Source organism: Furipterus horrens, unplaced genomic scaffold (assembly GCF_987537825.1).
Source record: "Furipterus horrens unplaced genomic scaffold, mFurHor1.1.pri manual_scaffold_11, whole genome shotgun sequence".
NCBI classification, from domain to species: Eukaryota; Metazoa; Chordata; class Mammalia; order Chiroptera; family Furipteridae; genus Furipterus; species Furipterus horrens.
In genome coordinates, this window is record NW_028327181.1 from 11691670 (window position 1) to 11717107 (window position 25438).

The 25438-nt window shown below is 54.6% G+C and overlaps 1 protein-coding gene across 4 annotated transcripts in view; it reads left to right on the plus strand.

Annotated features, from left to right (window-relative positions):
• Positions 1 to 25210, plus strand: part of CMKLR1 (chemerin chemokine-like receptor 1) — a 44488-nt gene extending 19278 nt beyond the window's left edge. For 3 of the 4 annotated variants that reach the window (XM_090292317.1, XM_090292318.1, XM_090292320.1), the window contains one exon: positions 23704 to 25210. In XM_090292317.1, coding sequence (XP_090148443.1) covers positions 23704 to 24819 — 1116 coding nt within the window. In that variant the 3' untranslated portion in view covers positions 24820 to 25210. Of the gene's footprint in view, positions 1 to 17825; positions 17865 to 23703 lie in introns of those variants that run through there. The other variant, XM_090292321.1, reaches the window with a different exon arrangement.
• The last annotated feature ends 228 nt before the right edge of the window (positions 25211 to 25438 follow it).

The following is a 25438-nucleotide window of genomic DNA, read 5'->3' on the forward strand; positions in this document are numbered from 1 at the left end:
AGGAGCATGGGATACAGGGAGAGAGACCAGCCCTGTTCTTAGGGGGCTCCCAGTTGAGCTCAGAGACAGGTGTGTAGACAGAGCGGGGTTCATCAAGCCAGAAGCATGGCTTTACCATACATGGGGGGTGGGCATTGCTCCTGGCTCACAGGCCCCCACGGCAATTCCATTCTTCGTCCATTCAGTTTAGTAGGTGAACTCAGGGCCATTTGGACTGCAAGCCTATGGTTCAATGCACCTGCGTTCGTGCCTGCCAGGTGCGCGCAGGTGCAAGGTGCACCGCTCGGGGAAGTCAGGAAATAACCTCAAGAAGGCAGGGTGTATTTGAGCTGGTTCCAAGGACGAGTGGGCCTTGAGTGCCTGCAGGAGAAACTGGCCAGACATGAAAGATATTTCAGGCGGGAGAGCAGCAGGAGCAGAGACTTAGAGGCTGGATGAATAAGGGGTGTCTGGTGTGGTGGGTGGAGCAGGGAGGGGCCGGAGGGAGGCTGGACGCTCTGCAGGGCCTCGAATGTCCCATCCAATTTTCCGGGTGGTCCAATGCACCCCACGCCCCCAGGCCTCGTCCTCTCCAAACTCGGTGCTTCCACTTGAGCGTTTCGACAATGGAAGATTTCAGACAATCTCACGCTAATTGAATTGGAAATTGCAACTTGGCAGAGGGCATGTGGGTTTGTGGCTTTATCTCCTGGGCTGTCTGTTCCGTAAACCAGCTGGGAGAAGAGAATATTTCTTTGCAACGGTGGCTTTTTTTGGGTCCCCTCTCCTACCACACCCAGGACTTGCTGACAGGGGTTGGGAGGAAATGAGGTGTTTCTTTCAGGGTTAAAGAGAGCTGACTTAGGATGGCACCTGCGGTCAGTCTGTGACATGTTTACAAGGGGAGACAGACTTCCCAAGTGTCCGCTGAGCCAGGCTGGGCGTTAAAGGGCCCAGAGCCTCCCCGCAGTGTGGGGGAGGTTGCGAGTGACGTCACGAGCAGGTCTTTAGGGAGAGCGGACAATCTTCCGTCTCTTCTGACAGACTGAACTCACAGGGGGCCTCTGCAGCTCTGAGATATTTGGGTCATGAAGAGAAAGGGTGTCCCTCGGGTAAGAGTGGAACAGCCACTCAGTGGGTAGAAGCAGACAGTCTGCTGCCTCACTGGCCCGTTTTGAAACCCAGAAATGGTCACTTACCTGCCCTGAGCTTCAGTTTCCTCTGCTGTGACTTGGGGGTCACAAGAGAGCTTTCCTCCTTGGGGCAGTGTTGTGTGGCTCACGTGGGATCATGTATGGCACAGAAGTGGGCCTGAAACCCCACATGGGAGGGGGCTGGCTCCGTTGGCGGGGGAACGGTGGGCACCGGAAGTCCTGAGCCACGAGATCGCCAGCCTTGCTGGCAGAAAACAGGGCCCGTCTGGCCTAAAGGGGCCTTTCTTTTGCTGTTTTTCTCTCCCCTCTTGTGAAAAGCCCTGAAGGAAATCAGAAACAGGGCTCTGGGGAAGGGCAGGGGCAGCTTCCCGGAGCCTGGCTGGGCGATGTCCCTTGCTTCCCTGTCGTAATTCCTGGCGGGCCTGGGAACAGCCATTGGTCAGGTTGGTGCCCTGGGCCTCCCCTTGTCCTGCTGGATGGCCTCTGATCGATCCAGGCTTTCTTTCTTTTTTTCTTTTCATTACATTTTATTAGGGTGACAATTGGTTAATAAAATTATATAGGTTTCCAGCTTCCCGAAGTCCCTCCCTCCCTCCCTCTGAGAGCCTTTTGTGCTGCTTCCACAGCCTGAGGGGACAGGTAGCTTTCACTGCAAGTCCTGGCTGGGCTTCCGCCCAATCCCACTTCCTGCCACCATCAAACTTGTCTTCTGGGCCAGTCACTCCTCTTGGAGGGATCACGACAGTCACTGGAGGCATGGGAAGTGGGGCAAATGGTCCCATTTCACAGCCAGGGAAACTGAGGCCCAGAGAGAGGAAGTGTGCTCATTCACTTTTTCTTTGTCAGCCAGCCTCCCAGTCCACCTTTGAGACGCCCCCCCACCCCCTTTTCTCCAGTGGCATCAGCGTTTTTGCACTTCTGTGGGGTCTGCAGCCCAAGGATTCGGTCTGGAGTCAGACAGACCTGGGTCCAAGTCCTGTGTCCTCGATGAGCAGGGGGCGGATCCCCAGTCAGCCACTCTCTCTCAGCCTCAGTTTCCCCACTTATAAATGTTGTGCATGAGAGTGATGGCAGTATTGTCCCTGCATGATGACAGGATCGTCCCTGCATGGCACAATGAGGAATAATGAGGATTAAATGAAACAAGCCTTAGAAAGGGCTCTAGTTCGTAGGCCCCTGTAAAGGAAGCAGACCTCAGACTTCTGGGCACTTAAGATGACGTGTGTGCGAGGGCCTTGGTAAATAATTTCTGAAGTGAGATTGAATGTCTTTTTTAATCCTCACCCGAGGATATGTTTCTTGAATTTAGAGAGAAAAGAAAGGGTGTAGAGAGAGAGAGAGAGAGAAAAACATGGATCTGTTGCCTCTTGTATGTGCCCTGAGCAGATATCGAACCTGCAGCCTTTTGGTGTATGGGATGATGCTCCAACCAACTGAGCCACATGGCCAGGGCAAGATTCAATTCTTTACATGCCCCTTTCTACTCAGCTTCCAGCCCGTCAGCAGCCATGTTTTCCTGTTCAGAATGGGGCTCAGAGACGTTATTTGGCTGCCTAAGGCCACACAGCTTGTAACAAGAAAAGACAGACTCCTGACACCTCACTCTAGGCTCGTCTGTACACCACAAGGGCTGTTCCCATTCTCCAGAGCCCACCCCGGCCCCTTCTCTGTGATTTCCAGGCCCTGTCCGCTTTACCAGCACCAGCCTCTCACTGGCCCGTGAAGGCTGGCTCCTGCACCTTTGCCAGCCTGGTGGGACCTGGTCGGTCTCAGGCCCCATCCCCTCGGAAGCCTGTCCTCATCCCACTGTCCAGCTGAAAACCAAAGCCGTCCACTCTTTCACACCGAAGCCCTTATAGCTGGTGACTGCTCATGGTGGCGGGGTGGGGGGTCATTGTGAGCAGCAAGTGTCCATCGTGGTGAGCGCTCCGGCCCCGTGGCCACCAGGCGACTGAAGCCCTTGACCAGGGATCTTCCTGGGGGCCCGGGAACAGCAGCCCCTGTGAGGACAGAGCCCCTGAGGCAATTCCGTAGGCGAGCACAGTGCTGGCTTCCTTATTCCCCCGTGGGCGCCTTGCTGTCTTCCCTTTTCTTGTAGAAGGGGTGGCCGGGATCGGGTGGCCCTTTTTTTTTTTTTAATGTGACAAAGCTATACATCAGCAGGGCTTGGACACACAGGGCAGGCTGTGGAGGCAAGGGTCGCAGTCTTGGTGCACCCACCTCTACACTGCCTGCCTGCTGCCAGCCTGCCGCATCTCACAGAGCTGGGGGGCGGAGCTGGTGACCCTGCTGTGTCCTTGGTGCTGGATGAGGCGCTTGGGGTCCCTGTCACCCTCTGCTGAAATGATAAAACTGTCTTTTCACTCAGGGGGGTCTCTTCCCTCCTTATGCAGGGTGAGGGGGCCCGGAGGGGGAGTTGGGAGAGGATGGGGCCTGCCGGATGGGGTGGTGTCCGGGCAGGCATTTCTCATCAAACTGGGAGGCAGGAGAGTGTGGTGCTTGGAGTTTCTGGAATCTGACCGTTTGGCTTCAAAACCCTTGACCTCCTAGCTGGGAAGCCTTGGTTTCTTTATCTGTAAAATGGGGGTGAGAATTACAGTGCCTCCCATGGTTTGGGGGGAGGAAATGGGGAGCTGGATCTAGGGGGAGCCCAGTTTATTTTAGGTTTTATCTCTATGTTTTGGTAGTTAGCACAGCCAGTTGTTCCGAGGAAAGAATCTAGAACTGGGGAAGTTGGGCTTGGGAGTGCACAGAGGGACGGGGCCTAGCTCGGGCCCAGTGCTTAGCAAGTGCATGGTGCTCTCTGTCTTGTCACTAGCTGTCCCTGTCCCTAGGAATAGGGTGGGGCTGAGTGAGAAGTTCTGCTTCTTTCCGCCTATGCTGTGGGGCTTTGGGCAAATTGCTTCACCTCGTTGGGAGGAGTGTACTTTTGAACTGGGGCTGCGTCAGCTCCCTCTTGGGTGGTTGCAAGGATGCAGGGGCGACATTCAAGGTGCCCCTGGCTCCAGGGCAGTGATAACTTTCTGGAACCTTCTGAAAGGCTCCTCTGGGCATCATGTGGCTCCTGCAGGGGTGGTGGTGGCCAGCTTGTTTCTCCCCTAGGGTGTCACATGGAAATGCTGGGGGCATCTCCAGATACTTGAATTTCTTGGGGGGTTCTGGGTGTGCCCCCAAACCTAGGGTGCAGAGCAAGGCCACTGCCAGGAGCCCGGTCCAAGGCTGGCTGCCTGGCCCCTGTCTTCTCCATGTATCCTGACCTCATGACCCCTCCTCTCTCTCCTCCCTCGGCCCCGCTTTCTTCCACAGCCAGTGCTCTGAGCCCACTGCTGTCTCTGAGAGCTGGAGTGGGGCATCTTTAGGCAAAACCCTTTTCCAGTGGAAGGGTTCTCGAGGCCCCAGGTGCCGTCCAGGTTCTTGGTGGCTTCTTCCCTGGGCACTGGCTATGATCAGAGGTGATACCTGAGCTGTGAGGCGGGGGTGGTAATCAGGGCTGTTGGGTGGCTGGGGCCAAGTGAGGGACAGGAAGGACCCTGAGGGCTGACAGTACGGTTCCCATGACTCAGCATCTCTGTGGTTTCCAGGGTCTCTGCTCTGGCTACACCCTGAGGCGGGGGGTGGGGGTGTCATCTGAAACCTGCACCCACAGGGAAGCAGGGAGGAGGGAGACAAAGGCTCCGTTGTCTGCCACTTGGGGCCTGGCCTCAGGGAGGAGTAGCTGGGAAGACATGGGTGTTATGAAGACGCAGATGAGGACTCCTGCCTGGCACCTTGTCACCCGCCAGGATTGATTCTTCGTGAGCAATGGGTGGAAAATTACTTTGGATCCTTTCCTGAGGGGCCGGGAAGGCTCAGGCCAGTTCACGAAGGGGAGAGGTTTCTCCACATCCCAGGAATGCGAGCACTGCTTTATTTTAACACAGAATAAAAGCAGAAAACAGCCTCGAGTGGTGGCTACTTGGGGCTGTTCAAGGCTGCCACGCCAGCTCCAGAGCAGAAACCTTCTGGCTGGCCGGTCACTGGCTTCTCTGGGAACCCACAGGGTCCAGATCTACCCTTTGGCATGGATGAGGGGGCCACGGGCAGAAATCTGCCTCCTTCACACTGTAAATAGTTTCACACAACTGCAGGCTTCACTCCTGATCCTTGCTCCCCACGGGGACCCCGTGATTGAGTGTAGCTTCCTTTCATAAATGTGGAAACCAAGGGCCAGGAATTGGAACGGCTAGGACAGCTGAGATGAGAACCAGGTTTCTCTGACTTCCTGTGAAACTGTGTACCCTAGACATGGCCCCAGCTCTCTGGGAACAGACTGTCTAAGTGGCTCTGAAGCATTCTTCTTTTGATAAATTAAAACAGAACAGCTAGTACAAAGGGAAGGCTTAAAACTTGTTTGCTCATTATAAAGGACAAGGGCATGAGTGCCCTAGAGGCTATTAAGAATAACTAGGAAATGATACTCCCACAAAATGATTGCTTGTAGCGTTGTAATGTACACAAGGACAATGAATTATGACAGTAGGAGACTAGAAACAAGCCAAATGCCCATCCCCATGAGCAACTTATGGCAAATCCAGCACGGAATGCTACGCAGCTGTCAAAAAGGACAGGTGCTATTTTTATATACTGATAGGAAACCAACTCCTTACATTGTTAGGTAAGAAAGACAAGTTGCAAAATAGTGTGTGTAATTTATTGCCGTTTATGCAAAGCGGGAAAGAAATTACAACATACTTTTGTATTTGCCTGAAGAAACTTTGGAGGGAGACATAGAAACCAATAAAGGCTGATGGGTGTGCGGGGACTGCGTGGATAGTGGCAGAGTAGAAGTGAGGATTTACATTCTAACCTCTTTATAATTTTAGATGGTCTTGAATATCACCAGTTAGTTGGAATTATGTTGGCTAGTCAAAAATTCAAAGTCAAAAAACCAAACTGGAGTTGCGAACGGACGCCCCGTAAGAGCTATTATGAAGTGTTATTATAAACTCTAATGCCCACTGCTCTCAATGCCATTACCCCCTTGGCCATCACACGCACGCATTGGGGATTTTAAACCTAGGTTTCCTGGATTCCAGCTTCCTCAGTCCCCAAGGAAAAGGTTCTTTCTGATCCACTTTGAACCGGCCTGAGAGGGTCCTGTTCGGGGCTAATTCAGGGCTTCCCTCCAGGGACCATGTCACCCTGGTGGCTGGGATGTGCTCCTGGGGCCCTCGGTGGGCGGTCAGCCTTTGTTTCCCAGTGGACTTGCCATCTTGTTCCCAGAGAGCCCTTGATGAAGCATTTGTGGGAAAATGGCATGTTCTCGTGGGCTCTCCGTGAGGCTGATATCCAGAGAGACCCTTAGGAGGTAATGACTGAAACCTAACGGGACTTTTAGTCAGTCTGTCGGTGCTAGGACCTCCCCAAACACTGCCCCCACCCCGCCACCAAACAGCCTGTGTGTTAAGTAACACTTACAGCTTCCTGTTGAAATTAACCAAAGACACTGACATATTCTGGTCAACACATGGTCACCAATTGCCATGTGGCTCTCTCTCCATCCCAAAGTGAAGGCCCCTCCCATTTCTATGAGGGTCACACCAGGTCCCTCTTTCTCTGCTCTTTGAGAATTTGGGAAACACCCCAAGGCTGCCCTTAATCTGCTCTTAGATGTGTGTAAGCGCAACAGAAAGTGCCCCTGTCCCTTCTGCTCCCCAAACTACTCTGGGCCTCCTGGGAAGGGCAATCGTTCATGGGGTCACCCTGCTGCCCGCTGTGGGGCGGGCCCGTCAGGTCTTCCTGAACTTTCTCAGGAATCCGGGGGAAAGGGACCTTTCGGCCTCTTCCCTTCCTCCTCTCTTTGTCTCCCTGTCTGTCTGTCTGTCTGTCTCTGAGTCTTTGTATTTGCTCTGCCTTTGCCTTCCTTCCTCACTCTTAAATTTGGCTGCTTGTCCCTCTCTGACATTATGTCTCTGTCTTTGTCACGTTTGCTCTTCTGCCTTCCTGCCTCTCATTGTCCCTCTCCGGCCATATTTCTCTGTCTCCTCTTTCTTCCTTCTCCACTGCCCTTCCGTCCTCCCATCTCATTCTGTCTGCACTGCCGTGGGGACAGCCTCTGTTCCGCCCCCTGCTTCCTCTTCCCCACTGAGGTCACCTCCCCCACCAAAGCCCTGCCCTTCTGGGGCTCAAGGTAGAGAGGGCCCTTCTCCAGTGCCCCCAGAGCTGAGTGGCAGAGCCAGCTTCCTGGGCGTGTGACCAGGTGCAGCATGGCCCGCAGAGGGGCCTGCCCGGGGCCTGATGCTCTGCAGTTACCGCCTTGGAGCTCCTAATACTTTCTGAACACGGAGCCCGCCTGTCGTTCCCTTTGCACCGGCCAGCTTTCTGGGAGGGGTCACACTGGGGCTGAGGTGCAGGTTCCCTGTTCCAGCCCTGTTCCTGCCTCTTGTCCACCCAACAGGGACCACCACCTGCACCTGCCTCGAGCCTCCTCAGGCACTCACTCCCACTAGGTGGGCGTCCTTCCTAACCGGAGGTAGTGGCCAGTTTCACTCCCTTTTTACCGATGACACAAACCAAGGTGCAGAGAGACCAGGTCACTTGCTCACAGCTGTGGAGCCGGGGTAGCAGCAGGCCCCGGCTTCCACCTGGGAGCTAAGGCTCAGTCTTTACACCTGTGTAGTAGAGGCGACAAGTGAAGCTGTCCCTGTGCAGAGCCAAGGATACCTAAGTTCTAGAAAGTTCCTAACACAGGTGCCTGGCACGTGGCTACCTTCTTAACTAGTAGCCCGGCCTCTGTGAGCCTCAGTTTTTGCATCTGCCAAATCGGGATCGTGGTAGTAACTGCTTTGTGGGAATTTAAGGGTGCAGGCAAGTGCTCAGCACAGGCCCAGCATAGGTGGCCAGGCAAGGTCAATATCAGGAGCTTCTATTGCTCCAGTTCCCGACTCTGGGGCAGCGGAAGGGGTGACCTGTGAGTAGCAAAACCACATGGTTTATAGTCCAAATGGGCCCTTTGAGAGGAAGAAGGGCTCTTTTAATACATATGTTGGGACAAGAGGTGTAAACCACGTGTAGGCTCACTCTACGTGTGGGCCACGTGTGTCCGTGTCAGCATCAGAACATGGTAACAGACGAGCGGGTGCCAGGGAGTGAGCACCATGACACCCCAGGCCCATCCCCAGCTGGTGGAGAGCATGGCTGACTTCCAGCATCTGCCCCAGGGGACAGCGTCCCACTGAACTGCTGCTAATAGTACGGAGACACCACGTCAGGGAGTGCGTCCTGCCATCCACCTGGTCCAGGTCCTCCGCTGGGTGTTTTAGAAATGTCTTCAGGTTGAGCCAGCAACACTTAACCCTGGGTGTCAGGACTGAAACTCAGTCACTTCTTCCCTTGCGCCTGTAGGAACAGTGGGGACAGGGCCATGAGCTGGTGGGGACAAGGGTTGTGTTTGGGCAGCCAGTGTTCAGTCGCCTCTTGAAACATCTGGAACCTGGAGACTGCGTCCCCAGCCAGGATGTCACAGGGGATGCCGGTCACCACATCACGCCGTTTCCCGTCTCTGTAAGCCTCTGAAGAGAGTCTTTTCTTTCTGCTCCCGGAGGCAGGAAGGCTCTTCATTCTCCGGAGTGGGTTTGTGTTTAGCCAGGGTAAATGGCTTCTTTTTCCAGACGAGGAGTCTGGGAGTTTTTGCTGCGGCCCACCCATGCTAAGCACTTAGGACATGCCTTGGCTCTGTTTTTTACCTCCACCCGCGTTTCCCTTCCTCCTTTCTCTCTCTTGATCTATGTTCTCCTGGATATAGGCGCCTCTTCTGAGATTTGTTTTTCCTCCCTCCTGGCCCAAGCCCATGCAGAGACGCACCTGCAAGCCAAAGCATTGTGTAGCCCCCTCTCCCTGCGCAGGGGGAGCGTCCCACCTGGAAGGGGGGCTGGAAGGCAAGGGGTTAAGAGTATGCAGAGGAAGTGCTGGTGGAGGTTGAAGTGAGGAAGTGACCCCAGCTGCCTGGGGAAGGAGGTGACCGCTTGCTTATCCTGTGTGACTCCAGGCTTCCGAACCAGGCTTGAGGCGAATGCAGGAGGTTGCTTGAGTTCACTTTAGGAAAAAAAGGGAAGAGCTTTCTAATGACTTTATGTGTTTTTCTACAAGTTCTGCTGGTGGTGGGGGTGCGGGGCGGGGAGGAAGAGGGGTAACCTGCTCTGGGAAGTGGCCAAACCCAGGGCGAGTTTATTTCTGATTATTTTATTTCTGCATGATGACTCCAGGGCTCAGGGAACACCTGAGAGGAAACCCCAGATGGCGCCCCCCACGCCGCCCCATTTCAAGGCAAAACTGGGACTCAGAAAAGCAAAGTGACTCGCTGAAGGGCAGCCCCCACAGTGCCCGAGAGATTATGTCTTAGGCTTGTTTCTTCCCAGCATGGAGTAAGCCTGGCCAGGCACGGGACTATGCCCGCAGCGCCCAGCACCCCCCAGGGATTTGTCAAATTAACTGAATGAAGAAAAGAAAGTCTATGATGGCAGAGCTAGGATTCAAAGTCGGTCTCATCTGACTCAAGAAGCAGCTCTCTTTATTTTGAAAAGATTTTATTTCTTTTTAGAAAGAGGGGAAGGGGGGAGAGAGAGAGGGAGAGAAATAGCGACGTGAGAGAAACATCGATCAGCTGCCTCTGCCCCCGGGGCCCGCAACCCAGGCACGTGCGCTGACCTGGAGTCAAACCAGTGACCTTCGGCTGCCCAACCAACTGAGCCGCACTGGTCAGGGGAAGGTGTAGCTCTCTTTAAACGTAGCAGTCAAGGGGTGTTTTTGCTGGAGCTTTTGCCTGCCCTTGGTACAGGTAAGGTGACCAGCCTGCCCTGATTTGCCTAGAACTTTCTGGTTTGCACATGGAAGATCCCGCAACTCAGGACACCCCAGACTGGGTAACTGGTCATCATCCTGCACAGCCTGCAGGTGCAGGCTTCTGTCATCTTTCCATCGACCCGCTTCGCAGGTGGGGAGACCGATTCTGTGACCCCAGGCTGCAGCTGGTGGCTGGCTTTGCTCTTAGCTGCACGGAGCCACCCTGCTTCATCTGTGACACGAGGGGGCTAGACCCTTCGATCCTACAGACTCTCCAGCAATGGCTTTTAGGAGTCTGGGTTTTCCTCTGGGCTTCAACCAGCTGTTTTTTCTCTTGAGGGCCGGGGGGCAATTTTCTCAGCACGACCCTTCCTGGGACAAGGCTTGAGCTGTGCCTTGGGAGAGGTGGCAGTTCAGGGACGGAGCTGAGGGAGAGGGTGGCCTGCCCCCCCCCCCCCCCCCCGTGCCTGGGAACTGGGTGGGATCTCACATTCCCACTGACCTGACTGCTGGCAGCAGCACCAGCCCTTTCGTCAGCTCTCTGGGCAGGAGCCAGGCAATTCCAAGGGGCCAGAACCTGCCCGGAAGCCCAGGGCGCTTGTGCCTGGGGCTGCCTCCTGGAAGGGGTGCAGCTGGGGCGGCTCAGGGCTCCAGGATCTCTCAGGGGTCCACCTGGCTGGAAAGGCCCCTGCAGCCCGCTACCTGCCGCAGAGTCTGGCATGTGGGGACCGTCCTGTCCAGAGGTGGGTAAGTCGGGTCTCTGTGGATACATGTAACCCTGCAGCCCCGCCAGCCCTGTGCACAGGTGGGGTCCGTGGGTGCAAGAATACAGGGCTCTGCATCTAGTTGGGTCCCTCGTGGGCAAGTCACAGAATGTCAGGGGCAGTCACGGTGATCGAAGACATGGGCCCTGGCCTCAGAACAGCCCAGGTTCAAATGCCACCTCTGGCTCTTCCTAGCTGTGGGATCTTGGGCTAGTGGCTTTGCTTCTTTGTGCCTCAGTTTCCACATGTTCAAAACAGGAATGAAAATGCCCACTTTGAAAGTTTGTTCTGAGAAGAGTCCCTGGGTACCCTGTCAGCGCCTGAGGAGCGGGGGTCATTATCATCGTCCCCCCCAGCCTCTCAGTTTCTGTTCCTCTCTCCCCAGGACCCTGGGGCTGAGGGCTTCTGAGTCCCCACAGAGAAGCCTTGCTGGGGAGACACAGGGCGGCCTCGGGGAGAGGAAGGGATGCCACTTGAACCCTTGTCAGAGCCTTGTAGCGAGAGGGGCCATCAGCAGCTAGGACCACTGGGACACCGTCTCTGGGCTCCTGCAGATTCAAGTTCAAGTCCCGCTTTCACCTGGTGCTGACTGGTGATCTTAACCAGGTTCCTTTCAGCACCTCAGTTTTAACCCCTGTTGAGTGGGGACAATCATCATGTCCTCCTGCAGTGGGGGCTCGTCAGCACACGGGGACATGAGCAAGGCCAAGCGCCCAGCCAGACGCCTGGCACGCGTCTGCACGATCATTTTCTTTCTTCTTGCTGGCGTCGCTTGGCCGCCTGCTCTGGATTTGTGAGGCTGGGGGGCAGAGGAGACAAGAAAAAGACACCCCAGCAGAGGTACCTGCAAGACCCGAGGCTCAGAGGCCTCGAACCGCTGGGCCCCCAAAGCACAAGGGAGTGGGTTGGCTTGGAAGCACTTGAGCTCCAAGGTCCTCCTGGGGGACCCCTCCCAGACCCTGGTCAGGGGCTTCCTGTGAGTCCTGCAGCCCTTTCCTGGGTCAGTGACCCCAGGTTGCTGACCTCACCCGGGCTGGCCAAAGGGAAAGGAGACCCGTACTCACACCCAGGGGCCCTCCCTTCCTTTCTGTAGCTTATCTGCTCCCTGTCTCCTGTCCAGAGCTGCCTTTCCCCCTGAACTCTGCCTCCCTGGAGCTCTGTAGCATCAGGACCACACCCACAGACCACAGACAGGGTTTTAGACTTTTTTTTTTCATCAATAGTGAGACAGGAAGAACCAGGATCTAGTCTAAACACTGTACATATGTTTGTCAAGTTATTTAACCCCAGAACAGTTCTGTGTAAGAGGTACTCCTATTTCCCCCATGTTTCAGTTGGGGAGACTGAGGCATAGAGGGGCTACATGATTCTCCCAGGTTCCACAGCTAGCTGGGATTAAACCCAAGCAGCCTGGCTCCTGAGCTGGATGCTTGGCTCCATTTAGCAAAGGTTTTGCATCCATCAAAGTTTAGCTCAAATGTCACCTCCTCCAAGAAGCTTCCCTGATTCCCCCAGCCACCCATTTCTTTGCTTTGTACAGAGCCAGGGCCACAAACTCAGCAACTTACAGGGCCAGGCAGGAGATATCAATGACTAGCATAGGGACATTAGTCACTTGCAGAAAGAAATACATGTTCTTCCCTGAAAGCTGAAAGTGAGACTAGCTTGGTTTGTCTGTTGCCAGTATGCTCTTATTTCTACTACAGCAGAGGCCCCAGGCAAGCGCTGTGGTGGCTTACAGCTGGCTCATTGCTCCTCTGTGCCAGTGGGGACTGGGCCATCGCACTCCAGCAGCATCTAGCAAAGAAGTGTGGCACTTAGAAGGTACCCACTAGCTGCTTTTTAAATAGGTGTTTGAATGTATAGACTCATGCGGTTTCTGGAACCTGCCAAGCCTGCTCCTGCCTCAGGGCCTTTGCACTCGCAGCGCCCACTACCTGGAGTGCTCAGCTCTCCACTCAAGGTCACCAGCTCAGAGAGGCCTTTTCTGAGCGCTCTACCTGAAACAGGATCCCCTCCTGCATCTCTGGGCCCCATCTCTCTTGATGTTTTATTTGTAGCACATATCAACCACCTGTGGTTATATTCGTTTTATTTTTCACCATTTACATAGTTCTTTAATCAACCAGATACACTTCAAAACTTTACCAATGTACCCTCATTTAATCCTCACAACAACCCTGTGAGGGGAAAGCTACTATCACCCCTATTTTTCAGATGAGGAAACTGAGGCACAGAGTGGCATGGTGACTTGTCTAAGGTCACACAGCTGGTGAGAGGCAGAGCAGGGATTCAACCCAGATGGTCTGGCTCCAGAGATGTTTGCCTTCTCTATATGGTTTCTTTATGTTTGTTACCTATTCTTCCCCCTTGAGAATTCCAGCCCCTTCAGAGAAGTGACCTGTTCTTTGTTCCCTGCCGTGTCCCCATGGCCCAGCCATGGGCCTGGTGTGTTGGTAGGTGTTTCATAAACATTTCTTGGGAGGATGGAGGAAGGGAGACAGGAGGTTCCGAGAATTGAGGGGAGAATCCTTCGCTTTTGAGCTTTCCACTAGCCGAATGTCAAGGCCAGCTTATTGGCAGTTTCTCAGCTTCCCCAAGGTTTTGAGTCAGCCTGTCTGAGACGGCCCCATCCCACTCTCCCTCACACTCCCTGGCCCTCCAATAGGGCCTCTGTTTTCTGACCTCTCCCAGGCAAAGGTGCCAAACCACACTCTTGGAACCCCGGGCCCATGCTGAGCATACTTCCTGCCATGACAGGGCCTTGGGGAAGAATGTTCCAGGCTGGAGGCAGGAAGTCTGCAGAACAAGATGGCCTGGAGTGAACGGGGCTGTAGGGTAGCCAGCGAGGGGCCTGGAAGGGGCTGCCTTTGGCCAGATGTGCTGGGGTGGGGGTGGGGGGCTCAGCCCTGCTCTGGGCAGGAGCAGATGGGACAGGAGAAGGCAGGGAAGGGGACCTGATGCTGCAGTCTCCTGGTGTCTCCAGTTCTGAGCGGTTCTGGGGAAGCTGGTGCCCTGCTGAGTCCTCCTTGGACCCTAAATGGTAGACTGCGCTGGGGGAGCAGCGGGAACATATTTCCCATTTCTCCTTTCCTAATATCATTAATATTATAAGTAATCGTGATTGTGACATACGTGACGTCAAGCACTTCACCAGCCCTTGTTTTCTTGAATCCTCACAACTCTCAGAGACAGATGCTGTAGATGAGGAGTTCGAGGCTCTGAGAGGTGAAGTAACCTGTGCAAGGTCACACAGCCTTAGCTCCAAGTGATATGTGACAGAACTCTAGGGAAAACTGGGGGCAGAGGAGCCAGAAGCCCAGCCTGGAGCTCCTGATTCTACACACGGCTCACTTGCTGGGTAATTTTGGGAAAGATCCCAAAACTTGTTTGAGTCAGTTCGCTCATCTGTGAAATGGGAACAAGGGGGAAATGGCATCATCTGAGACCCTGCCAGGGGCTGGCTGATTTGCTCGGTGCGTCACATCAGTCCCTTTCCTTCATTGTCACAGTGTGTTGGGCCACCTCTATGTCCCAGAAAGGCTATCTTCTTGTTACACTTAAATACCCTGGGCAGACAAAAGTGAGACAATAGCTTGATTTCAACCGTGGGGCTGTAATCAAGTTAAAAAAATGCTTTGCAGAGGCTCTCGCAGAGGATGTGGGGGTGCCGGGAAGGGAGCCGGGGCTGAGGTGAGGTGGAGCAGCCGCTGCCGCTTTCTCATCCAGCAGGGACAGCGTGTGGTCTGGGAGGAGGAGGCGGAGATGGGCCGCTGGCTGTGTTCTGGTTCCCAGCCTGCTCAGCTTCTAGACACCCTCCAGGCTCATCTTTGAGCTCCGGTGGTTTTTGGAAACAGCCGTTTGCTTTTGTTCCGAATCTGCAAAACTGTATGCAACCTGGCTTTCTTCCCTCCGTGGGACAGAAATGCCCTCTGGTTCTCACAGCTATGTCTCTGTCTGATTTGTCTATGCAAGTATTGGCTGGGTACCTACTGTGCACCCGGCACTGTGGCCATATCATTATTTCATGCCGCACTCACGATAACTCTAGGAGGGAGAAATAACATCAGCCCCATTTTACAAATGAGAATACTGAAGCTTGGAAAAGAGATAATTTGACCACGTTTGCTGGGCCCCCAAGTGTGGGCTCCTTTTGACACTATGTAGCTTGGAGTGGGGACAAATCTGAAGCAACCTTGTCACAACAAGGATCCCAGACTTGCTCATGACCTGGTGGTAGGAAGACTTTTAAGTTAACCTTGAGCCTTTAGCCCAGAGACGTTAGACCTGCAAGGGGTTCCAAGAGATGTTTTCATCCAGACGCCCTGATTTACTGAGAGGAAAGTTTTATTACCATTTTATAGGCAACTTAACTATGGCTCAGAGAGGTCAAGCAACTTGTCCAGGGTCACACAGTGTGGCAGTTGAAAACAAGGCCTCCCAAAGCAGCCAAGCTTGGTTCTCGGCTTTCTTACTCTTCTCTCCTATAGCAGGTGGGGACGCTGCTCATGGGGACAGTTGCTCTTGCTGCCACCTCCCAGGTGTCTCAGGGTGCCAGGAGGAAAAGCCATGCTTTGGGGCAGTAGCTGTTGCAGCCTTGCCCTCAGGGCTGACAGTGGGCTGTGCTGGCCTGGATTTAGGGAGCAGGATCTGAGACAGGACTTCTCAGGGGGTACCCAGGAACCCTTCAGAATCCAGGCTCCAAGCCCACACTGTGAGCAGGACACCCAGCACGTGCTATGGGCTGGCTCCCAGGTTGGGAGAGTGACCGCCACCGGCAGCTGTCTCTCACCAAATTCTGAGCATCTCGTGTGACCGCCCTTGGTGCCTGCTGCCTTCCAGACATGCTGTACAACCAGCTCGGGATTATTTGCGTGAGTGGCCTCAACACTGACTTCAGGGGATTAAGCAGATAGGGTACTAGGCCTCCCAGTCCTGTGGGAAACAAGAAAAGGAGAATATTTGTTTACAGGCTACCTCCAGAGGCCTGGGGCAGTGTTTACAGGGACAGGCACAGGCTATCTGCCTGATGGCTTTCGACACAAACTGAGTGGCCAAGAGGACACTTAGTGTTTGTACGTTGGACCCATTGTCGGGGGGCCAAGTGGCTTCGTGGCCTGAAGAAGAGACATCTATGCAAACATTCTTGCGGGGAGCCTTTTGTGGCTGGGAGTGGTTGCTGGGTCTGCAATGGCATAGAGGGGTTGGGTTTGCAAAGCTGCGTTCACACACTCCCTAGGGCATGGTTAGGGGCTGGCGCTGGGGTCCAGCCTTGGCTCAGTCCTAGGGTGGGCAGGGGCCAGATTGTTTGGCACTAAGGACTTTGGTAAGGGAGTTGGTGTTATTCTAGGGGCAAGAGGAGCAGCTGAGAACTTCTAAGCAGGAAGTAATGCGATATGATTTGCATTTTTAAGAGATCTCTCCAGCTACTAGGTGGGAAATAAAATCACAGTTGACAGGAGAGATTGGTTAGGGGCATGTTGTAGCTATCCAGGGAAGGAGACGTGATGGGCAAGATCTGTGAGCTGTTTAGGGGTAGGATTGGAGAGACATGGGTGGCAGGGACAGTCTGGGCTCTCCCTCGGGGTCTTAGCAGCAAACAGTGGGGTGATTGGTGAGAGCTTAGGCCAGGGAGGACTTAGAAAGGGCTGGGAGGTGTTAGGGGTTCTGCAGCAATGCAAAGCCTCAGGTGCAAGGAGACTCTCCTGCTCTAGGCTGAGGGCTAGAGGATGGGGTGGTCACTGCCACCCAGGGAGCATAGCTGTGGCCAAGTGGTGGGGACCCCGCAGGGAGGCGGCTGTGGGAGAATCAACACCTGACCTTGCTCTCACTCCCCTACTACCCCGAAACCGTCCCTATTGGGGGTCAGAGGGCAAGGAGTCTTGCTGTCACTCCCATCTGTCAGTCTGTAGAGCACAGGGCAGCAGGGGGTGCATTTGGGGACAGCACGTAGGAGGAAGGAGTGACTTTTTCCTGGGGGGTGCCAGGCATTGGTGTAGATAGCTGGGCTTCCCAGGTCCAGGGCCATCATCTACCCTGCAGAGCCCTCAGCTCGCACTAGGCCCCATCTCATCCCAAAGAAAGTGCAACGGCCCGCGAGGCAGCCAGTGCCTTCTCGCCCCACTGAAGTGACTCAGTGTGAGCTCCCGAGTGTGGGCGTGAGACCAGGGAGGAAATTCGCTCCCAACGCAGCTAATTCTGTCCCGGGGCTGGCAGCCAGGCCTGCCGCTGGAATATCAGCCAGTGCGGTGCGGTTTGGAGGTCTCTGAGTCTCAGAGCTGGGGATCCAGGGTCTGGAACCCCTGAGGTGTCTTCTGGAGCCATCTGTGGGGGCTGGGAGGCCCCTTTTCTCTGTCCTGAAGGGTGAGAGACTGGTGAATGGGACCAGTCGGAGAACTCTGGCAGCAGGCAAAGACCTCAGGACCCACAGTCAGTGCCTGGGCCTGGGGGAGGTGGGGACATTGCTAAGGAGGGAGGGGCCATCGTGACCAGGAGAGTGGTGTCTGGAAGGCCCCGCTATGTCCCAGCTGCTGGCTGAGGCTGTGATTTTGCATGAGTAGAAATAGCAAAGGTTTTGGGCGCAGAGAGTCTGGTTTACATCCTGAGCTGCTGCCTCGAGGCTGTGCAGCCGAGATTGTTACTGCACCTCTCTGAGCTTCCATTGCAGACCCATGCAGGGAGGGCACGGAGTGGTGAGGCATAAGGTGTGGGAGGTGCCAGGCTGAGTTCTGGGCACTGGAGATACACCTGCCACACACAGGACAGTCCAGGGTCCTCTTCTGTGTGGCTTAGGGAGCTTCGCTTGATCTCTGACCTCAGTTTCCCCAGCTGCAAAATGAGATGCCCTTGGAGAGGCCTCCCAGCCCCGACAAACCTTTTGGAGGCCAAGAGAGATGGAGGAGAGGCATCTGGAGCTGCCTGTCAGGGTGGGCTGTGGGGGAGGTGTGAGATAGGGACAGAGCCAGGACAGACACTAGGGACGTGGAGCCTCTGGTTTCCCTGATGGGCTCCCACGCCCACGGCTGGCCCAGGGAGGCGCCTGCGCTGGGCCTGGGGCTGCGACCAGGAAAGGGATAGCAGCAATCTGTGACCGGTGTGGGAAAGCCAGTGAGAGGCTGCTGGTAGCTTGGGCCGGCTAGGCACACAGGTGAGTGATGTGGGCAGGTGAGGGGCCGTGGAGCCTTTCAGAGGGGAGGGAGGGGAGAAGAGGAGGGACAGGGTGACAGAGGGAGAAGACAGGGAAACTTGATGGAGAAGAAGAGAGGCAGAGAGAGCGAAACACACAGAGAGGACTGCACAGTGAGAGGCAGAAGGAGAGGCAGACAGACAGAGAGACAGAGGGAGAGACATGGACGACAGTGACCTTGCAGGGCTAGGGGAGGTCCAGGTGAGAAAAGGTGTGTCTACAGAACCCCCCAGCCTCCTGCTGGGGCTCAGGAGCAGTGGGCCCCACACACCCTTGAAGGATGATTGAATGACGGAGTCCTGCTTCCAAAGGACTTGTCCCAGAGCTGCTGGGATCAGGACACATTCCTGTTTGGGCCACTAACTAGAGGCCGAGGGGCTTAGGGAAAAAGCTCAGGGGACTTGGAGCATCGTCTTGCCCCGTCTGTAACATGCACACCCAGACCCTGCTGGAATGATCTCGTGGTGGCTTGTCGGAGGGGTTCCACCGGGGCAAAGACCAGAGGATTCTGGAATGTTCCAAGGAGGCGAGGCAGTGGACAAGGAAAGAGAGTGGGTTTGTCAGTTCAGCAGGTTCTGAGCTTCCTCCTCTTGAAAATGACTAATTTGATCTTCCTTGCTTACCTGAGCTACCTGTGTGACCTTGGGCACCTTACTGACCCTCTCTGGGCCTCAGTTTCCTCATCTGTAATAGTGCTCAGAACTGTGCCTGGAATGCAGTCAGGGCTACGGACATGACTCTTTAATAAAAAGTTAAGCAAAGCCCTGACAGGTGTGGCTCAGTTGGTGGCCGTCGTCCTGCAAAGCTAAAGGTTGCTGGTTTGATTTCTGGTCAGGGCACATGCCTGGGTTGCAGATTCAGTCTCCGGTTGGGGCGCATTTCTTTCTCTCTCTCTCTTTTTTCTTCCCTTTCCCTCTCTAAAACTACATAAAATCTTAAAAAAAAAAAAAAAAAAAAAAAAAAAATTAAGCCAAGAACATCCGCCTGGGGTTTTTGCTTTCTGTGGAGGGAGAAACCAGATGTGACCTTGAGCCCCAGCCCACCCCTTCCCCAGCAAGGGTCTGTGGTGACGTGGGCAGGGCGGGGCCATCAGCAGCGGGATCTGCCTGGTGACCATCTGGTCCCTGGCAGAGGTGGGCTCGCCAGGGAGGTACCAAGGCCCTGGCCACTGCATAGCCACCCCGCACTGGGCTGATGCTGTGGCTGCCTTGGCTCCTCCAAGTTCATTCCCTGCCTCACAGGGCAGGCGGTGGGGGCGGGGCTCTGGAGGCCCCCGAGGCGCAGTCCAGGATGCCTGTTTGGCCCTTGGCCTGCCCAGTATGGCAGCCAGGCGCTGTCCAACCGTAAACCCCAGGCAGGGGTTGGGGTGTCTGTTTGTTTGCTCTGGGTTTTTCAGGAGGGGACAGAGGGCTGACATAATGACGCCCCTCGTCCATCTCCATCCGCGCCACTCCCGGCCTCGCGAAGCCCCCGCGCTTGCCTTATTTTTTTTCTTCGCTGCGTTCATTTCCTTTTTGCCCCATTTTCTCCTTCCCCCTCCCATTTCCGCTCCCATGGAATCCTCATTTGTTCAGTGTGGCTCTTGGGATTTGGCCGCGTTCTCGCAAAACGTGCATGACTGCTCCGTCCGTGTCGCTGCTCTTGCGTGCGTGTTTCCAATGTCCTTAAGGGCTGTGAGGGTCGGTGGCTTCAAGATGCTTCGTGTTCCCTTGCTGTGTGTGCACCAGATCCTCTGTGGCTTCGAACAGCTGCGTAGCATTTGCTCGTTCTCTCTCTCCCAGTCATTGGCAGCCGCTGCCAGGGTTTCCTGGCTCCTTGACCATTTTGTGTACACGGTGTCCCTGAGAGCCTGAACCTGAGACTCTTTGACTCCTTGTGGGAGGACCGCATGCCCCCAGGACTTGGGGGAGGGGGCGGGGAGAAGGATGTAATACTCAGCCTCCTGGCATGTGATCTTCATTGTTCCCTGAGCCATGGCCACCTTCTGTGCCCTTGCCCAGCCTCCTCCCCTTCCCAGTCCTACTTGTCCGCTCTCTTGCCGATTTTTCCTGGGACATTTCCTTAATGGAACACTTCCGCAGAAATCTACATTTGAGGCTTGCGTCTGGAGGACTGAAGCCAAGGGATGTGCCCCAGTAAACACTGCACTGGGGTGTCCTAGGGTGTGGTTCCTTGGTGGGGGGAGGCGCTGGGAGGTGCACAGGGGTCTCGGGTCCCCACAGTGTGGGGTGAGAGCCTGTGCCCAGCCCTCCAAGTCAAGGGGTATCCATGCCAACGTTCTAGTCCTTGCCACAGTCTAGTAGGTACAGAGGTGTCATCTGGTTGTGAGTCTCATTTGCACATCCTGAGCATAAGTTTGTCATATGCCTGGGTTTATATCATTTGCCCTTTTTTTCTGCTGGGATTTTCTGTTTGGATTGGCAGGAAGGAGTTCCTTGTACTTTCTAGACGACAATTCCTTGTTGGGTTTAGATCTTGTTAACCTTGTGTGTATGTGTGTGTGTGTGTGTGTGCGCGCGCAGCCCATTATAAGGATAGGGTGTAGGTCCCAGCATGGCCAGACCTTGGGGGCAGAGAGACACCCAAGCACAGAGTGAGTGATCTGCAGGAACCACAGAAAGCAATGCTAAGTTCTAACAATAATGACAATGACGTAGGTGTTATGGGTTAAACAATGTACCCCCCCAAATTTATACGTGCACATCCTAACCGCTGGTATTTCAGAGTGTGACTGTGTTTGGAAGTAGGGCCTTTGAAGAGGTGATTAGGGTAAAATGAGGTCACTAGGGCGAGCCTCAGCGCAGGCCAGCTCTAGGCTCCGGTTCCAAATGGGGTGTGAGGTCAGTGTCACAGGAAGAATCTTGGCAGCCAAGCCAGGACAGCTCATCTGCCCCCTGGGCTGTCTGGAGAGCTGAGGGCGGGAAGGGTGACGGGCTGGTCACAGGCTCACCTGCTCGCTTGGGCTGCGATGGATGATGTCGCCTTTGGCAGGTGACTCTCCTGTGTGCCCCAGACCTCAGCCAGATTGTCCTGAAAACTAGAGACGGTCGATTCCTTGAGGGGGCTGGGAAAAAGATTTGAATGAGAAGGTGTCCCTGGAGGGTGGGGCTGGGGACTCCGGGGCGTCAGGAAGAGCGTGAACAGACTCGAAAGCAAGGTAAAGAGTCAGCACCACATGGGCACGCATTGGTGACAGCTGACTGTGTGGCGTCTTGGCCCCTCCTGCCTTCTCAGGCAAAGGCCGTTTTAGGAGGGAATTAAGAGTGGAAGACTGAGAAATAATAATAATGATAATTAGAATAGTAATAATAACAATGACTTGCCCAGTAACTACTGTTTTAAGTACTTTGCGTGTGACGTTTAATTCTCTCAGCCGTTCCAAACTAGTATGATCATGCCCATTTTATAGACAGCTGAGATTCAGGGAAGGTAACCGACTTGCTCAGGGTTATAGGAGGTTCATACAGACTGAGAATTTGGATGCTGGCAGCCTGGCTGGGCTGCAGACCTGTGTCCTTGACCATATTACCTGGTCTGGGGGCACAAATGAGCTCAGGACAGGAGGGATGTCTGTGGGGACAGAACGGAGGCCAAATGCAAACCTGTGACTGGGCCCCCCCCTCCAGGGAGAACTGAGGAGCTGGGGTGGGGGGAGGACACATACCAATTGGGGACACTGACTCACTCAGTTCTCAGGATGAGGGGTGAGGGGTGATCGGGTAGACATGTCCAGAAGATGTCAGCGCCACCCTGTGCTGGCCCAGCCTGGCTCCCAGTCAAAGACGAAAGAAGTGGCCTCTGACCCTGAGCTGCTCCCAGCCCGGCTGCAGAGCCAGACATGACGTTATCCGTGTCCCCAGAGCATCTCTGCAGACAGACACTGCAGTGCCAAGTGCTCGGCCCTGAGTCCCTGTTCCTTTGCACCCTCCTCCAGGGGCTCAGACACTCCCCACCACCACTGCCAAAAAGGGGGGCCATGCTGGGAGGTGGGGCCCTCCCACCTCCCTCTTTCCATTGCCTTAACTTACAGTTGTCCTTTAAAACTCAGCTAATGGGTTAAAACTTTAGCCTCATGGGGCTCTAGGGAAGCCTCAGACTCCCAGGCTGTTGAAGACCCCTCCTTGGGGCTTCTTGGAGCATTTCCTCTGCCCTGTGCCTTGCAACTGACAGTGAGCTCCTGTGGGGCCCGCTTCCTTCATCTTTTCCCTCTTTCTGCCTGGAACGTGGGTGTGATGACTGGAACTGAGGCATCTTTCCTTGTCCCCGGGGCCTGTACAGCCTGGCGCAGGGAATGGGGACATAGCCATTTCTTCCTCAAGTACACACTCAGTGGCTGCCATCAGATCATGAATTGGGGGCAGCATGGTCTGATGGTAAGAGCCCAGGTTCTGCATACCTCTTTCAAATCCCGGCTCTGCCGCCTCCTGCTGGGTGCCTTGGTCGTCCTCAGCCTCATTGGTGCCCCTCATGTGCTAGTGAGGCCACTTGTCTATAAGCTCAGCACAGTCCCTGGCCTGTAGTGTTATCATGAACACCAGTCACATTTCCCCCAGGTAAGGGAGGCAGCTGCAAGGTCCCCGTCTTCTCTCCTCATTCTGGGGCCCCAGGAAGCCCTGGGGACCCTTTACTGGACACCCCTGGAACTTGCTCCCGGCCTGCTGAGTAGGATGACACCCACGCTTAAATTCTGAGTCCCTGGAGCCCAGAGTCCTCAATGGAATTTTACAAGTAGATCTTTTTTAATAAAAGCCAAAGTTGAGTTTTATGCAATAAAATATAACCTCCAATCCATTACGGACCAGCAATGAATTTAGATGGAGGAAAACTGGAGTTGCTGGTGATGGAGCATTGACCGGCAGTGTTGCCTGGCTGAGACATCTGCTTGGAGCCCATTTGTCAACCCGAGGAGAGCTTTGGTGATGGAAAGTGGGTGGCTTCCAGGGTGTTGGAGCCCTGGGTTCCAATTCCAGCTCAGCTGGCATGTCACTTCGCCTCTGCAAGCCTCTGCTTCCTTTTCTGTAAATTGGGAGTGAGGACAATAGATCCTGTCTCTGGCTCTGAGTCTGCCTAGTGCTGTGACTCTTAGACTGCTCCCTCCTCGTTCTTCCCTGCAGGCCTTTGCAGCTGTGAGCAGGGACGGACTGCCCGAAGACCCGCACAGCTGAGCTTCGGGCACTGTAACAGTGAATAGTGAGGGACTCCTGTGGTCTGAACTGTCTCCAGAGGGCAGCGGTGGCATCCACTGCATAGCTGTCCCTTGGGTCTTGGAAACATGATGGGGACAAAGTTCACAGCCCTATGCCCCTCTCCTTCACTGCATTTAGCATCATTGAGACTTTTCCATGATAAAGGAACTTTTTGATGAATATTTATCTCACCCACTAGACTATAAGGAGAAGGGGAGGGTCCCAGAGAGGCAGCAAAACATTGTTGGCCAGAGGATAGATTCTGAAGTTGAGTTGACTCTCAGCTGTATGACCTTGGACGAGTGACTTAAAACGCTCTGTGCCTCAGTTTCCTCATCTGTAAAATGGGGTTCTTAGCCTGCCTACCTCACTGAGCTTTTGCAAGCATGAAGAGAGTTTCTATATGTCAGGACTTTAGCATAGTACCGGTTATATAAGAGGTGCTGGACAGCTATTTGTTAAATGTATAAAATAGCAAAGCAGGAAGTAGTTAAACTACGGAACTGGCCTTGCTCATTGCCAGGGAGAACCATGTTGGTCTTGTTGGTGTTGGTTAACCTCTCAAAGCCAGTTCCAGTCACGGTTCCTCTAATGGCCCCTGTCTCCCCTTGCAGAGAATGGGGGACAAGGATTACAACAATTCCTTACCCTACTATGACGAGTACCCTGAAGATTTGGACATCGTGGTTTCGGAGGACATTCACGTCGCAGAAAGCGGGCTGATCAGGATCTTCCTGGTGGTGGCCTACAGCATCGTTTGTTTCCTCGGGATCCTGGGCAATGGCTTGGTGATCTTCATCACCACCTTCAAGATGAAGAAGACGGTGAACACCGTGTGGTTCCTCAACCTGGCCATCGCAGATTTCCTCTTCAATGTCTTCCTCCCGATCCACATCGCCTATGCCGCCATGGACTACCACTGGGTTTTCGGGACAGCCATGTGCAAGATCAGCAACTTCCTGCTCATCCACAACATGTATGCCAGCGTCTTCCTGCTGACTATCATCAGCTTTGACCGCTGCATCTCTGTGCTCCTCCCGGTCTGGTCCCAGAACCACCGCAGCCTCCGGCTGGCCTACATGGCCTGTGTGGTGATCTGGGTCCTGGCTTTCTTCCTGAGTTCCCCATCCCTCGTGTTCCGGGACACGGCCAATGTGCACGGGAAGATATCCTGCTTCAACAACTTCAGCCTGTCGGAGGCCAGCTCTTCCCCGTGGCCCGCTTACCCCCAACTGGACTCTGTGGGGTTTAGCCGGTACATGGTGGTGACCATCACGCGCTTCCTCTGTGGCTTTCTGATCCCGGTCCTCATCATCACAGCCTGCTACTTCACCATTGTCTGCAAGCTACGGCGCAACCGCCTGGCCAAGTCCAAGAGGCCCTTCAAAATCATTGTGACCATCATCATCACCTTCTTCCTCTGCTGGTGCCCCTACCATACCCTCTACCTCCTGGAGCTCTACCACACCACCGTGCCTGGCCCCGTCTTCAGCCTGGGGTTGCCCCTGGCCACTGCCATCGCCATCGCCAACAGCTGCATGAACCCCATTCTGTATGTCTTCATGGGTCAGGACTTCAAGAAGTTCAAGGTAGCCCTCTTCTCTCGCCTGGTCAATGCTCTGAGTGAAGACACAGGCCATTCTTCCTACCCCAGCCACAGGAGCTTTACCAAGATGTCATCGATAAACGAGAGGTCTTCGATGAATGAAAAGGAGACCAACATGATCTGAGCCTCGCCTGGAGAGCCCAGTAGACACTCCCGACCTTGGTGTCCAAATCTTTGCCTTCTCAAGACCATGGCGGGAGCCTCTTCAATACCCACCAATGCCCACTGCATTCTGCATGGGGTTGAACAGTGTTTTGAGTCGGGTATCCAGGGCTTGGCACCCCTTCCTTCCAGTGGCACGGTGGACATGGCATGCCACGTGGCTCCCCGCCTTGAACCAGTTTCCCATGCTTCTTGGGAGACTAGCCTTGACCGACACAAAACAAAAAAGGGAGAATTCTCAAAAGAGTTGCCCTGAACTGTGATCAGCATAGGCCAAGGGACTAGGCTGCCTCCTGTGCGCTCCCCAGTTATGATATGCACACTCTGCAGGATCCATTCCTGGTATGCGCAGAGGAGGTGAGAGCAAACCAGTGTGTACAGATCACGCCTCTCCCCGCATACCTATGCAGTAGCCAGCCAGAAAGCCACCACTCAAGCCATTCCTCTGGGTTAGGGCGTGTGGAAACGCACAGGTGACCTGGGAGAGGAAGGGGACATGAACCCATGAACTCCCAGGACCATGCATTGGGCTTTCAGGTCCCCTGGGAAGGCAGAGAACAGGTCCCGAGGGGCCATGTGGT